General features: G+C 35.7%; 1 protein-coding gene across 1 annotated transcript; it reads left to right on the top strand.

Moving 5' to 3' along the window:
- Nucleotides 1-10,265: 10,265 nt before the first annotated feature.
- Nucleotides 10,266-11,178, top strand: LOC105147961 (uncharacterized). The gene is made up of 3 exons (XM_011059343.2): nucleotides 10,266-10,529; nucleotides 10,594-10,829; nucleotides 10,872-11,178. Exons 1-3 carry the CDS (start codon nucleotides 10,266-10,268, stop codon nucleotides 11,176-11,178), a joined length of 807 nt encoding a protein of 268 aa, XP_011057645.2.
- The last annotated feature ends 5,999 nt before the right edge of the window (nucleotides 11,179-17,177 follow it).

Here is a 17,177-nt window from a genome sequence, read left to right as displayed (position 1 = left end):
TCATCGTGGGCTGACTATTTTTAATTTACTGCCAGAGGCGTTAATCGTGAGCTGGCTAGCTATAATAAAATGTCACAGCCATAAATCATATTTTGGCTAGTTATAGACAAATGTCAGAGGCGTTCATCGTGGGCTGACTATTTTTAATTTACTGCCAGAGGCGTTAATCGTGAGCTGGCTAGTTATAACAAAATGCCACAGCCGTAAATCGTGCTTTGGCTAGTTACAAATAAATGTCAAAGGCGTTTATATATGTACTGACTATTTTTAATTTATTGGCAGAAGCATTTCGATTATTAAATTTGGTGAAATACAATTACGGAACCAATTTATAGAATTTTGCGTCTGCAATTAAAGAAATGCAAATAGATGCATTGTCATGATGGAATCAAAAGCTAATTGCTTGACATAACCGAAACAAAGAAACTAATGAAGAAAAAAAACTATCAGTAAATAGTGTCTTTGAAACCTTACAACTTTTGTCTGAAACGTTTTTTCTAAAAACGTTATGTAATAGCCTTAGCACAAGGATTGTCGTAATTGAATCGTAGAACGTGAATCATAGGGCAACGCATTATATTTTGGCGTACTATGCATGCCGATACACGTTCACATTCCTTTACGATTAGTTATAGTCATCTTTATATTCAGCTCCTAAATCCGGAGTCTTTTTGGACACCCTATATAATATATATGTTATACATATATGTATGTATACATATTAGGTGTTGGAATTAATTCGTAGCGTTTTACAAGTGATGGGAAGTACTTTCATTAATGTATTTTTTAATGCTCATGTGAAATAAATAACATTCTTTCATTAAAAACGCTACGAATTAATTCCAACACCTAATATATATATATATGTATATATATATATACAACATACATTACACAGTCAATAGTCACATGCATAATTTTTGTACGATGCTGTACGTTTATGAAATGTATGTAAGTATATCATATTCAAAGTGTTTTAGCAAATATATACACTTACAGGTCAATGTACGTTGACTAACAGCAAGTTACAATAAGTATATTTTTACTAAATGAACACTCTGACTGTGACTTAGATATATTTTCGGATGCAACCATGTATTTGAAATACATGTATACACGTGTAATGTAATAGCACTTTTTCCTTTATTCCCAATGTCATTTTAACTTAGGATGTAACATGTCAGTACGTAAATACATTGCACATACATATGTAACTATTCCATCTCTTTTTATTATGTTTAATGGGCCTTTTACAATTATAAGCCATAAATCAGCCATAAATAAGAAGTCAAACGCTAAAAATTGGCTGTGATTGATCAATTTTTAGCTTCTGACTTCTGATTTGTAACTAATGTGTTATTGTAGAAGGCCCATAATAAAAAGAGATAGAAGTTACTCATACTTAGCTTTTCATGCAGATATAATATAGACACAGTCTATTAGTGAATATTAGAATTATATTTTATGTGCATTATGATGTGTACACACATTATAAAATATATTTCTAATTCATATTCACATATGTATGTAGCTACTTCATCTCTTTTTGTTACGTATAACAAAAAGGTGTACTGATGTCTTCTTTTTTCTACGTTTAATAAAAAGAGATATATTTTTTTAGGATCAAATATTAGTGATATATACTTTTATATTTCAATATCAGAATATACAACGAACATCAGACGTAACATCTTAAAAAAAATAATCAAATTACGAATCCTCTGATAAATCCTCATTTTATGTGTGTGTATGTATATATATATATATATATATATATATATATATATATATATACATGCATTATATATATATATTTTATATATGTATACAATTTTAATATTGCACATTTAAACACAGAGAATGCATAAACAGCTTAGCATTGATAATTTCTATCTGCAACGTATGTATATTCACACATTATAGTACATATATGCAATATTGTACAATATTGCCTATGTGTGTATTATATTTAAGTACATCACTAATATTTTAACATGATTAACTTCTACATATTTTTATTAAACATAGCAAAAAATGGTATAGCTATGTATATTATATGTGTAATATATCTATATATAGCTAATACATATCACATCCTGACCTAAAATGACATTGTACGACAGGAAAAATGCTATTATATAGGCCCATGTGTCAATGTACACTGTCAATACTGAAAATCTATAGTTACGTATTTTCAGTACTCGCAATGAATATCGAAATACAGTTGTAGTATCACTTTTTCCTATGATTTTTCCTATCATTTAGAGTTTAGTCAAGATGTAACATATATTACTGTCAATATATGGACACGTGTTTCATATATATATATATATATATATATAAATGAATACGACATTGCACATACATAATGTAACTCTTTTTACTCTGTCTAATAAAAAGAGATAGATACTTATAGTACTTATACATTACTAATATGTCGACTATATATCTAATATAGAAAATTGTATGTACATTATACTATGATAATTCTAACATTGTTGTAACATATAACAAAACATTATTAGTGAATATAAATTATAATTATATTTTATATGTATTATAATGTACATATACACAATAATGTACAAAATATAATTTTAATATTGCATATATCATTAATTCATTAACATGTTTATGTCTTCACTAATATGTCAATAATATTTTTTGTGTTATTGTGTATATACACATATATTATAATACACATAAAATGTAATTGTAATTCGTATTCATGAATGTCTTTTTATATACAACATTAGAATTACATTTTATATATCATTATACATATTATAATATAAAATTTTAATATTGCAAAAATGGACATAGAGAATATCTGCATGAATATCTATATATATATATATATATATATATATATATATTATGATATTCATTTATGATAATATATTATCGTAACCTAAAATGGCATTGGATGTAAGAAAAAAGTGCTATTACGGTTTCGTATCGATATATCTAATTTAATTAAAAATCTGTATTTTATATATATTACAGACTTTTAGTACTGATGATATATATTAGAACACGGTCTACATTGCATGTGTATATAATACAACTAAATATGTATATAATGCAACTAAATTTCTAAGGTCCGATTCTACAAATATAAGATTAACTTCAATTATGTTTATTTTTTTTTCAATTCTAAAATTGGAAAATTTTCCAAAATAAATCTTACATTGTGGGACCGATCCTAATACACGTCCCTGTTAAGATGGTAATGTAGGAAACGGAATAAAAATATCGATAATTAATCGATCGAATTTCCTGCATGATCATATTAACTTCAGAGGGCGTAAGCAGATTATACATTGGAAATGAAAACCTGTAATATCGACCTTGATCAAGTTCGGCCTTCGCTCCAGCATCCCCTTAATCAGTATACATTAAATTCCTTTTCTTATAAAAATTATTCTCCTTTGTATCGGACATTAACAACGAAGTGAAGATATATTATTAAATATCATTAGATGAATTTTAATAAATATTATAATCGCAGGTAACAATTAAAAGTAAATACGATTTATTTATTATTGATATTTCATTCTCTCAATACTACAGTAACGATTAGTTCAATAAATGTGTATTACCACATATACAATATATTTTCAACGCTTTCATATAATCCCGTATTATTAACTTTTTAATTATGCTACTATGTAATAATATCATTTTTTTTGTATAATGTATTGTTTCTCCTTGTTGTTCATCGAATGTAAAGAAGGACAAATGATGCGCATCATGCACTCATAATCTATAAGGTATTCACAAAGCAGTATGTAACATAGAGAAATTCAAATTAATCTTATCGCTAAAACATAAAGCAATACAGCATATTCGCACAACTTATTTCGACTGACACAATAATTGGATTACTATAGTGCGCTGGGATTAAAATTAATCATGATTTTGGTGCACTTTCCAAGGGAAGCAAATACCAATCAAACATATTAAACAAATCCTTATAATGTAATAAATAATATGATACTTATAATATAGTTCTAATTCTAGTTGTAAAATCTTGAATCTTGTCATAACAACCGGAAATAGTTTCTGATTGTTATGACAAGAGATTTTGGATTAAATATAATGCATTTAATTATACCCGCGCGCGCATCTTATTTATATAAAACCATAACCAAAATAAAATTTCTCATGCATTACTACGAGAATAGGAATTCTGTTATATACCTGCGTATTAAGAATTATTGTAGCGGACAAAACTGTAGAATACATCTGAAAGAAAGTATGCTACCATTATACTTAATGGAAACAGTTTTATTAACCTTTTTGCTCAGAAAGTGGTTCACCGGAATACCTCCACTGATCGGGACCCTACGCCAAAAGTGTATACAACATATATGGACAGTTTTTGACATTTAAAATTACTCCTGAACAACGTTGACATATTTAAAAGAAAAAACTATTCCTTAAAACAAAATGATTATAATTTCTTCGTAAACCATGTTTTTATTATTTCCTTCATGCCAGTGGCATTATAGACATCAATATACTACTACTACTACTAATTATGTTTAAATATATATCATTTGACAAAATCAGTGTTACACTTGGTTGTATACAGCTGTACGAGATAATTTGGCGTAACTCTTATTATAAGGAACAGAATAAATTACTTCGCGAATGCTATAGCCAGCGTTCGTCTATACGCTTTGTGAATGTCGGTCATAGCTGGCATTAGGAACAAAAGGATTAAATTCAAAAGAATTATTTGTAAGAAGATCTAGAATACGTTCTATTTTATATACGCGTTTATTTTATTATATATATATATATACAGGGTGGGGCAGTAACTCTATTTACTTAGATTGTTTCGCTATTTTTATAGATATGAAATAATATTGACATATGATATGATATAATATGATATGAAATAATATATGATATGATAAATATATGATATGAAATAATATTTATTGAAGATGATAGTATATTTTTATTGAAGTTGTATAGCATCAAGAGGGGTACAATATATTGGTAACAGTTTTTGCTACGGGTGCAGGCGAAAATTTCATAATTACCTCCACTTTTTTAAATGGAATTATATGATTTTTTTTACACAATATGCTTCCTCTAATTATTCTGCATATAAAACTATTAAAAAAGTGGTATCAAAAAGCCAATCGTTTACGAAATATTTTCTACTTTATTCTGGCATATACATATATTGACATGAAATATTAAATAACTTGTAAATTATTAATATTTTTTGTATTCCTTAATAATTTTATGAATAGAATAATGAGATAAATCAATTGAAAGAGAGAAAATACATAGTCATGCTTATTTAAAAATTATCCTTTTTACCAACATATTTTTTTTTAAGCAACTATGTGTTTTTTTCCATCAATTTATTCATATCAATACTCCGTTTATAAAAATATTAAGGTTATGAAAAATTATTATAAAATTTAGGATTATAAAAAAATTAATTGTTTATAAGTTATTAAATATTTTACGTCAACATTATGCCAGAACAAAGTATAAAATGTCTCGTAAACTATTGGTTTCTTAATATACTATCTTTTACATGCAGAATACTTAGAGGTATTATATTGTGTAAAAAACATTATACAATTTTATTTAAAAAGTGGAGCTCATCGAAACGCCTCTATCCATAAAAAAACTGTTAGCAGTATATTTTCTTGATGCTATACAACTTCAATATATATACCAGCTTGATCAAAAAGTTTCCGGAAGAGACCACCAGGTGACGCTCTGAGTCAGCTGATTTGAGTTCTTTTTTTTTTGGCTAGGTTATCATATATATATAGATAGGCCACATCTATCATTGACATTTCCATCAAATTTTATCGCCATAGCTTGACATTTGTAAAAATTATGCCGTCTTGAGTACATCTACCTCTGCGCGTGTTTTCGATTTTTTACAGTTTTAAAAATGGAGTTGAATTTGCAACAACGAGTTTGTATTAAATTTTGCGTTAAAAATGGATTCAATGGTGCGAAAACCTTGGAAATGTTGGGAAACTGTTTCGGCAGTGATGTTCTAAAGAAAACAACCGTTTACGAGTGGCATGAACGCTTCAGAAGTGGTCGTGAATCCGTCGAGGATAACGAACGCAGTGGCAGGCCGTCGACATCGAAAACCGACGAAAACATCAATAAAGTGAGAGATATGTTGACCAATAACCGCAAATTAACTATCAGAGAGCTGGCAGAGGACTTAAACATTGCTTATAGATCCGTTCAGGACATTGTAGTTAATGATTTGGGTTTGCGCCGTGTTGCTGCAAAGTTGGTCCCAAAGGAACTGAATTTCATGCAAAAAAGGGACCGCGTTGACATCGCCAAAAACATGATTTCCAAGACTGAATCCGACCCAACATTCATCATTACTGGAGACGAGACGTGGGTTTATGAGTACGACACGCAATCCAGACATCAGGCGAGTGAATGGAGAGCTCCAAATGAGCCAAGACCAAAAAAACTACGTCGTTTTCAGTCGAAAAAGAAAGCGATGCTCACGGTTTTCATGGATTACAACGGTATTGTACATCACGAATTTTTGTCAGAAGGTCAGACAGTTAGGAGTTAATAAGGAGTATTATTTGGGCGTTATGAGACGTTTGCGTGAAGCAATTCGCCAAAAAAGAAAGGATTTGTGGGTAAACAACTCGTGGATTTTGCACCATGATAACGCACCGTCACACAGTGCCATCATTATCCGTGAATTTTTGGTCAAGAACAAAATGAATACCATCCAACAGCCATCGAATTCACCCGATATGGCTCCCTGCGATTTTTTTCTGTTCGATCGAGTCAAAAAACCACTGCGGGGAACGCGTTTTAACAGCCGAAAGGAGGTAATGGAAAAATCGAAGACGGCTCTGATGGCTATACCAATAATAGAGTTCTAGAAATGTTTCGAGAGCTGGATCAAGCGCTGGCATAAGTGCGTTGCAGTCGCTGGAGAATACTTTGAAGGGGACAATATCACTTTTGATGAATAAACTTGTATTTTGAATTTTCTGAATGAATTCCGGAAACTTTTTGATCAAGCTAGTATGTTTATGATTCTGATCACTTATAACCGTTTCGTACAACGTTTTCATCTGGAATTTCGCACATCACGTATTTTCGAATAAACGCAACAACTTCTTCATCCGGAAATTTTCTTAGCACTGGATCATCTTTTATACAAATCATATAATGTATATGCTGGATTGTCTCTATTTTGATATTCCAGTATTCGCCAGAAATAGTAAATGATAATCTCCTATTGGGTTGTCGGACTAACAAATAAAATCAATCATGGCTTTAATTATAATTTAAATTTTATACGAATCTAGATACGTACTTACAGGATCGTATGCGATTGGTTCGCCTAATTTCTGTTTATCAGGATTCATGTTTCGTAAATATTCACCCAAATTGGACCATTTCCATTCACTAGGACTCAAAGTTAAAAATCACGTTACCGGACCATAATACAAAATTATGCATTTGACAATTGGACGGTTGTCGCCACAATTAATCCGTATTTCTTAGATTTGCAAAAATACTCATTCAATTCGATTCCAATTGTTCGTCTTTCAATTCATTCAAGTATCTATCAACAGTGTATCTCTCTCGTCGATTAGCAACCATCGTAATATAATTGATATCATTTTTCAATTATCGGTAATTAGCATCATTGAGAAAAAAGAACATATTGTAGATTTAATCTGAATCTACTGTGACTGTGTTTTGACATTAATCGCGTTCTGACAAATAAATAATCCGGCAATGCAAAGTTTTTATTTTTCCGTTGTCCATTGATACTCTCGGGATATAAATCAGGGAAACATGACATCCAGATATTTATAACGATTATAAGTTTTCTTTAGATATACACTGTTGGCGTTTATTAGAGTGTGTGTGGCTTGTTATCAGTCCGTTGGCTTTGCTGCGTGACCGCGGCGTGTTAGCAACGTGTCGTGTCGCTGATGGGATCCACCGAAGGGGAGGATATGCGCGCGACTATGCTGCCTGCGTGTAACCGCCGCGCTTCTCTCTGGCGGTGTTCTGGAAGATTCCGCGATCTTCTTGCGGTGAACACGTACAAGACCGGTGCAAAAACTATTTTTTATTCTTTGACCTGATAGTATACATGAGTGCAAATCTAGAAATAATAAAGTATGTTATATCAAGGCAAGGTTTTATCTTTTATTACGCGCAGCCAATTCCTTCGGACAAGAAACAAGGCATGAGACTGATTGACACAAGTCTCCAACAAAGAGAAAATGGCACTCCACATAGCGCAACGGGGACACCATGGTCTTCTCCCTTTGATCCTACGAGCCGGATACGCAGGTATCACATTCACATGCATATTACATTTTTTATTCTGAGGCTACGTGCAAGCGTATAAGCACACGACAAGTATTCACAAGTCTTATTTCAGGCATAGACATTGCGAGGTAAGAAAGTTTTTATTTATTCACAAGAACGCATTAGGCGCATCATATTCAATAGGCATCGTCATATCGAGATCTTTGCTTTCGCTCATAAGAGCCGCCATATTGTCGTTCGTTACTTTCGCTCACAAGAGCCGCCATATTGTCGTGCATCACTTTCGCTCACGGGAGCCGCCATATTGTCGTGCTTCACTATCGTACATAAGAGCAGCCATACTGCATGCTATCACTCACGCTCACAAGAGCGGCCATTTTATTAGAAGGTGCTAGATTCGTGCCGGCACAGGTGGCCATTTGCATCTTCATAAAACCTTACATTTCATTGGCCAAGCTGTCATATTGAAATTTTATAACGGCTTTGCGTTGCTACGTAGTCAATATCACGCATTACATTTAGCGTTTTTTCATAATGGAAACACTTCCATTGCAGATGCAAAACTTAAGAGAGCTCATATAAAGTCCGCGGTTACACGATTAAAGACGTTTATCGACAATTTCGACGTCAGTTGCAGATCTCAGCATGGTCTCACTGAGCGTAAGCAAAAATTATCGGAGTTGTGGAATCAATTTAAAGCAGCTCAATTTCGTATAGAGATTCTTGAAAACGCAGATCTCTCGATCACCGACAAAAGAGTTCTCTATGAACAGCACGCGCAACAGCGCGAGTTTTGAAGCCTCTTATTTTCAGTTAATGGCTTGTTATACTGCTCTTATTGAGCGGAAAAAAATGCTTCTCCGTCAACTTTATCAAATGGACAAGCGGAAAGATCGCGCGAAACGCGTGTTAAATTGCCTAAAATCGATTTGCCAATTTTTACAGTAGCGTATGATGATTGGTATTCCTACAGGGATACCTTTGAACAATTAATTCATTCAAATGATGATTTAGCGGACATCGAAAAATTTCATTACCTGAGGTCTTCCTTAAAGGACGCGGCCTCTGACATAATTAAGTCTATAGAGACCATTGCAGCCAATTATCATGAAGCATGGGCGGCGGTCAAGGAACGTTTCGACAATCTGAGATGGATTGTACATGTTCGCGCTTTGTTCGAAGTATCAGCTGTATGCAAAGAAAATCACAGCATGACTCGCGAATTGTTAGACACTTTTCTTAAACATTTGCGCACGCTCAAGGCCCTCGGAAGGCCTACTGATTATTGGGATGATTTAATTATTCATCTTATTATTTCTAAGTTAGATGTACTCACTAGCACGGCGTGAGAATTAAGCATCAAAGGAAAAGAGCTGCCAGATTTAAAGAGCTTAATAGAATTCTTGACTCTCCGATGCCAAGCATTGAAATCAGTACATGGCAAATTTCATAATAACGTAACAACTAAGCATAATAACAATTACATCAAAGCATAATAACAATTCAAGGTCCACGTCTGTCGCAAATGTCGCTACATCCAATCTTTCTTGGGCTATTTCTAAGGAAAATCATTCCACATATTGTAAAGAATTTTTCAATTTATCGGTTGAAGATAGAATTAAGGTCGCGAAAAAAGCGCATTTATGTCTCAATTGTTTAAGATCGAACACGCATCAAGCGAAAGCATGTAATTGAGGTATGTGTCGAAAATGTAGCAAAAAGTATAACACATTGTTACACATAAGTACTCCGAATAGTTCAAATACTTCGCAATCAAACACACAGGCAGCAGGTCAAGCAACCAATCTTCCACTCCCCGTCGCCACGCAATGTACATCAGGTCATCGTTCGTTAAATATTTTACTGTCTACCGCAATTATCCATGTATACGATGCCAATAAAATCATTCGTGTCGAGCATTACTTGACAACGATTCTCAAATGAATTTCATAACGAAGGAGCTAGCAAATCGCTTGAAGCTCAGGGAGCGACCTCTTGATGTATCAGTGACGGGAGTTATGGATGAAGTAATCCATGCTAATAAGGTAGTCAATCTTTGCGTTAAATCACATTTTAATAGGTTTTCCGAAAAAATGGACTGCGTGGTGCTTCCAAAAATAACGCAACAGTTGCCACAGCATTTCATACCCATGCAAAGTGTGTCGATTCCAAAACATATAAAACTCGTTGATCCTAATTTTAACGTACGCAAACATTGATATGTTAATCGGGGCTGAGTCCTTCTGGAGGCTCATTTGTGCGGGTCAGATCAAACAGTCAAAAAATCAGCCGACTTTGCAAAAGACACACTTTGGATGGATCATTTCCGGTATCACACCAAGTGACATAACCGGATCGGTTCCTTCTGTTAATTTTCATTTAACCTCACTCGATGACTTAAGACTTACATTAAATCGGATTTGGGAGGTGAAACATGATACCACTCCTAAATCATTTTCTCTTGAAGAAAAGGCCTGTGAAGAGGCATTCCTGCAAGCCGTAAAGTGAAATTTAGAAAGTCGTTTTATCGTTAAATTGCCAACAAGGCAAGACAAGCTGAATGAATTGGGAGAATCCAAGGACATCGCTCTGAAACGTTTCAAATCGTTGGAGAAGCGGCTCATCGCTCAACCTCGCATGTATGACGAATACAAGAAGTTCATGGATGAATACATTCGTTTGAATCACATGAGGGAGGTGACTAGTGATACGATGTTAAGCCAGGGCTCTCCAACTTTCTATCTATCACATCATGCTGTGCAAAATGAAACGAGCTCCACTACCAAGTTCCGGGTGATATTTGATGGCTCATGCAAGATCACGACCGGACTATCTTTAAATGAGTATAATTGAACTCAGGCGTATGGTAATGGACCCACGTTTCATCCATCGTCACAAAACGTCGAAAAAAGTTCGCTCGATTACGCTGCAACAACGCCAAACCGGCCGTTGAATCATCAACGCGCTACTATTTTTGATCGATGATCAGCAAACGCGGCACCCATCGTGCCGATAGCTTTTTCATCTCCAAAACATCGTGCAGAATGTATCCCGCCCGTTCTTTTGAGATGCCCATGGCCTCAATTAACTCGCGCAACTTCACTTTACAATAACTCAAAACGATTCGATGCACTTGCTTTGCGATTTTATTCGTAGCCTCTTTTGGCCTTCCAGAGCGAGGTGCGTCTTCGGTGCTTGTACGACCCATTTTAAATTTACTAAACTACGGATAAACTGTTGTTCTCGAAGGAGCAGATGTGGGATAACATTTCTGCAACTATTTCAATGATTGTTCAGAAGTTTTTCCCATCAAAAAACAATGTTTGATCAAGATGCGATATTCCTGTTTTTCCATTTTTTTTACGAAGGCGAAAGTAACGCCACTTAAACGACTGTAGCTTGTAAACGAAATGTCATAAAACTTCATACATAAACTAGTGACAGATGAACCTCTCGAAATGAATCATGTTCATTTTCTAGTGGCGCCACCTATTGAAAAATCCTAGGACTTTTCAGCCCATGTAGTAGCTCACCATATAACTAATCGACCGCGCACTACATCCTTATATTTATTGACACAGATCACATCACCTTAAATTTCCAACTATGGCCGCTAAATCTTCAGTTCTAATAGCAATAAGATGTTCAAAGATTCGCACACTGGTGTGACTATCACCAGTTGGAATTGTCGTGGCTTACGCAACAAAATTCCAGATCTTCAATCGTCCGATAAGATAGAAGAAATTTTATGTTCACAAGAAACTAAACTTTTTAATAATATCAAGGTTCAATTCAAGAATTATCAACTCATTAAAAAAGACATTCTTTCGCCTGAGCAGAGCAGTATAACTGTTACATCCTACAGACGCCACGATTTTTTTCTCCGGCTCTACGTCGCAACTGTGGGTGGCGTCTGCAAGACTCGAGCGGAGCCTTCTAATAACCGTCTGACAGAATTGAAAAGAGGGACCGGACAAACTCCGCGAAAACTCGTAAATGCCAATCAACCCAGAAGGAATAACAACTTTAATGCAGGTCCGAAAAGTGACAAGATTGCAAAAGACATTAATATAATACACCTACCATATAAATATACCGAAGTCACGCAATAGTAAAAATCCAAGCTTTATCATCCCAGACTGATCAACAATTTCATCTTAGGAAAACAAGCGCCACGTCGCGTTTAAAAAAATCATAAAATGCATGGGATAACTTCCCACGGTAGCGTTATCTAAAATGAGATTCGCGACTGAATGATTGCCCTGCACGCAAAACTAATTGTGCACTGTAACCATTTGTTTACCTAGCCATATTTTCCGCGAGGATAACAGAATTCGTCATCCGTCTGGAGCAATCTTGTCTCTTTAAAGAAAAACGTAAATCACTTATTTTCTTCTCGAAACTCCTCTAACGATGCACTTTAGATTAACAACGATAGGACACTATAAAAATCGTAAATCTCGCGTGACATTAACTATTGCATCCTAGACAAAGGGCACAACGCCCTTTTTTTCGGGATATAAATAGAGGTCCTGCGAAAGCGCAGAGCGTCAGTACAAAAACCAAACTCATCCGGTTCACGTTAGTACAGAATCACGTTCGCGAATGTATTAAAACATTGTCGGGATCAGCTGCAGTCAGTACGGAAATCAGTTTACGAGAATCCGCGATAGTCACGCCAGTTCGCGTTTTTTTACGCAAGTGTAAAGAGAAAAAGGATAAATTATGGACAGCAATAATCACCTAGGCCACTGCGACTGCCCTTCTGTCCTTCGTAGACAGCGGACCTCCTCGTTCATTTCAATCGATAGCTACCGAGATCTCGTGGACTCACCAGCTAACCAGTAAGTCTCCCTGCCATTCCTTCCGGTTCATCCACACATTTCTCAGCATGAAAACAAACATATATACACACTTATACACGTTTCTAACGGAACATATATATTTTACTCTTCGGTTATAGTGCGTACTAGTACGTCAATTAGAAAACGGAGACGAACTCCTTACGTCAGAAAGAGTAGGCGGAACCGTCCGCATAGTTAAGCCACAACCGTGCCGCCACAATCGACCGACGACCGCTATCTCGAGGTCTTCTACTCGCCAGTCTCAGACACAATCGTTAGACCTCACTTCTCCCCCTGTCATCGATCTCGCCATCCAAGAAATCTTAAATTGTTCTTCTTCTCCTCTCGAGGAACGATTCCCTCTCCCTCCTCCCTTCGAAGAAGGATTTCCTCTCTCTCCTCTTTTAAATCAGCTCCCAATTCCTCCTTTTCAATTGGATCCCTTCTCAATCTCGTGCCAATCGACTGGAATTGGCTATTTAGACTGTATTCGTCCCCCTCCAATGAAGGAGATAGAATAGCTACAGTCTACATCCCCTTACACCATCCTGTACAAGCACCTCATCCTAATGTGCTCCTGCACCATTTTGCTCGCCTCCAATACCCAATAACCTTATTTCCTTTTCTCATACATACATACATACATACATACATACACACACACACACACACACACACACACACACACACACACACACACGCATACCTCCATAACTAATTTCTTACTCAACCACATTACTCAAAAATCGATTGTAATTACACGTACAAGGATAAGTTTTCTTATTTTATGTAAAAAAAATATGTATAAATACTTTATATAAACCTAATTTTCTTTTTTTTATTAATAAATATAAGTCAGTTATATTTTCCTAGTTGCTATTTATTGGAATCACCTCTCGCATTGTTTTCCCTTTAAACTCTCCCTGAGATTGCACGAGATCCAATCTCGGGTCAAAAGGATTAAATTCCTTGACCCAAAAAGTAAGACCGACGTTCGCATTGTCCTTCGGAACAGATGTCATAGCGTTCCTTCGTTGACCCATATTCCAGGAGCGAAAAGATGCGTGCGACTCACAGGTATTCGCCTCTGTGCGTCCTTCCATACCCTCTCCATTCTCCCTCATTGTCTCCTTCACCGAATTTCTAAGGGTTTGGACGTAACATAGCTATAGCCATTAAAGATCACATCCACTACGATATGTTCGACCTTTTTAATTGCCAACATCAATCGGCGGAGTCTCTTGGGATTAGAATCTACTTCAACTCCTCGTGCATAGTCATCAATATTTATCATCATCCGAACGCGCATACGCCTAGTTCCTCAATGATCTATTCGACATTGTGAATCAACAAAAGAATGCTGTCCTGATGAGCGATTTTAATGTGCACAATATTGCGTGGGGCTGCTCAATCTCAGACGCTATTGGCAAACAGCTATTTCAATCCATAGAAAACTTTAATCTTATCATCTGCAATGATGAAAAATTCACTTTGCAACAACCACCAGACAGCAATTTATCAGTCATCGATTTAGTCTTCGCTACCCCAGACGTGTATCCCTCCTTCTACTGCAACATCAAACCAGAAGCTCTCTCCAATGACCATTTTCCATTGATAGTGCGTCTAAATAGATCCAAAAAAGGTGACATCAAAAAAGGTGAATTCAATTATAAGATTAGGCAACAGCACAACTAAATTCATTTTATGTCATGATGTCGCCTAATCATGTCATCATTAACACGAATTCTAAAAGTAGCGTTTTTGATCTATACAAAGCTTTCAAACAAAATATTAAAGAAGCAATTTATTCTTTTTTTCTTCCAAGCTCTCGCGTCCTTGCCACTAGATCAATGTCTGACAGACGCCGTCTTTCCCCTTTTGCTGGATTGAAGATTGCCAGGCCGAGGTGGACGCCAAGAGGGCAGCGATGTGCCGGTTCAACTCACAATCAAGTTCGAAGAACTATAGGGCATACAAACACGAGGCAGCGGAATGTAGAAAAACTTTCAAAAAAATCAAAAGGCGCAAATGGAGAGAACTATAAGTATAAGTAAGAACTATAAGTATAAGTTTTTAATGGGAAAACTCCTATCTCGTTTCTATGGAATCTAGAAAACCTTCAAGAATCGCAATAGTGCGTCTCCGCCATTATCGTCAGAGGAAACTCGAATTTTACAGAAAGCTAAAAGTTAAAAATAAAATTTGCCTGTCCTCATGCTGCGATAGTCGTCCACTCTTGTCGAAATGCAGAAAGAGGATCTTGAAAACTGCGTAAGCGCAGAATTAGATAATCCGATCACCATGGATGAACTAAAACTATCAAGACATCTAAGTCTAAATCTGGTCTAGACCAAATTGACTACAATATAATAAAGTCTTTTCCAGCATGCCTTGAATCACTACTATGTATATACAATCGACTACTCGACAAGGGAGAGTTTTCTGAAGATTGGACGCAAACTTTGATCATTTTCATTTCTAAGCTCAATGAAAAAGGCGTTAGCAAATCTCATTACTCTCTTGCTTTCTTAAGATTATGGACTAACTATATTTAAGGAGGCTTCATCGATAACAATAGCAGTATATGCGTCTTCCTGGACATCGAGTGTGCATTCGATAATGTGGTCCTATCAATATTCGTAAAGGATCTTCTATGCCTCGATTTTCCGACAAAAATAAGAAAATTTGTCAGCAATCTGATATCGGAGTAGCATGTCTACGACGGCGAACTCAAAGGTCCGTACACAACGCAAAAATATCCCTCAGGGATCTATTCTGAGCCCCCTTCTCTTTAATCTGTATTACACAGACTTGAAGAAATGTCTGCATGAAGATGTACTTATGTTACAGTATGCGAATGACATCGTCATCTTCTCAACCAATAAGAACACTGAAGCGGTAAAACAATCTATCCAGACATCGTTTGACAACATCTATAGGTATTTGAGCGACAGAACTTAAACTTATCAACTATTAAATCACAATGGATGTTTTTTTACGTGAAACAGAAACGAACGTCTGGATCTAACGATCAAAGTCAATGGTATAGAAATTCCAAAAACACGCATGGCTGTATTCTTGGGAATCTTTCTGGACCCCAAGCTCGAAGGCAAAGAGCATTTAAAATATCTAGTTCAAAAGGACAGAGCCATAATGAACATTCTATCCAACCTAGCTGGCACCAAATGGGGATTGCACCCCCACAACACTGTTCAACATATACAGGGCTATCTTTCGATCAGCGATCGAGTATGGTTGTCAAACCTTCAAACTTAAGAACAATCAAGCGGAATTTCAACAGTTGAAACATCTAGTAAACAAAAGCTCGCGAACTGCCTTGGGATTCAGGATATTCACTCCAATCAATGTGTTGATGGCCGAAACCAAAGAGCCTCCGCTCAGTCTAAGATATTCATATTATATATTATCGCTAAATTCATATATAAGAGCCTATCAAGTAAACATAGTCCAATCTTAGACAGTTTTAACTAGTTGGAACGGGTTTAATATTCAACTAGGAGAAGAGAACAAGTATTGGCATCGGTGCCAAGCTTGAAGCATTACGTAACACAGAAATATGAGTTAGAATGTATGCATAGGTCATTCCGCTTGCCGAATTATAGACACAGCATGAAAGTTTAATATATACACAGTATGATGACTCGATGTCCTTATGATGACTCGATGTCCGCCTTCTCGGCGGAGGCATGGGCCGTTCTTCAGGCCATTCTCATTACAGAGGATCTTAATTGAGAAGAAGTCAGCATAGTCTCTGACTTCCAAAGTGTGGGCAATCGCATATATAGTTCACACATAATGTTCGAGACAGCAAGTACCTTCTTCACGAAATAAAAGGCAAACTTTACTGTATCACATCGCAAGGACGTAGAATACACCTGCTGTCTCCAAGCACAAAAGCATACGAAGTAATGAGGAAGCCAACTGCCTTGCCAACGATGCAGCGCTACACGGGCAGACCCAAATTCAAAATCCCATATCAGGACTTTC

This window comes from Acromyrmex echinatior, chromosome 15, assembly GCF_024713525.1.
Source record: "Acromyrmex echinatior isolate Ae372 chromosome 15, ASM2471352v2, whole genome shotgun sequence".
Classification (NCBI taxonomy): Eukaryota; Metazoa; Arthropoda; class Insecta; order Hymenoptera; family Formicidae; genus Acromyrmex; species Acromyrmex echinatior.
The sequence above is the reverse complement of the archived record's forward strand: the minus strand, read 5'-3'. Positions and strand labels throughout refer to the sequence as shown.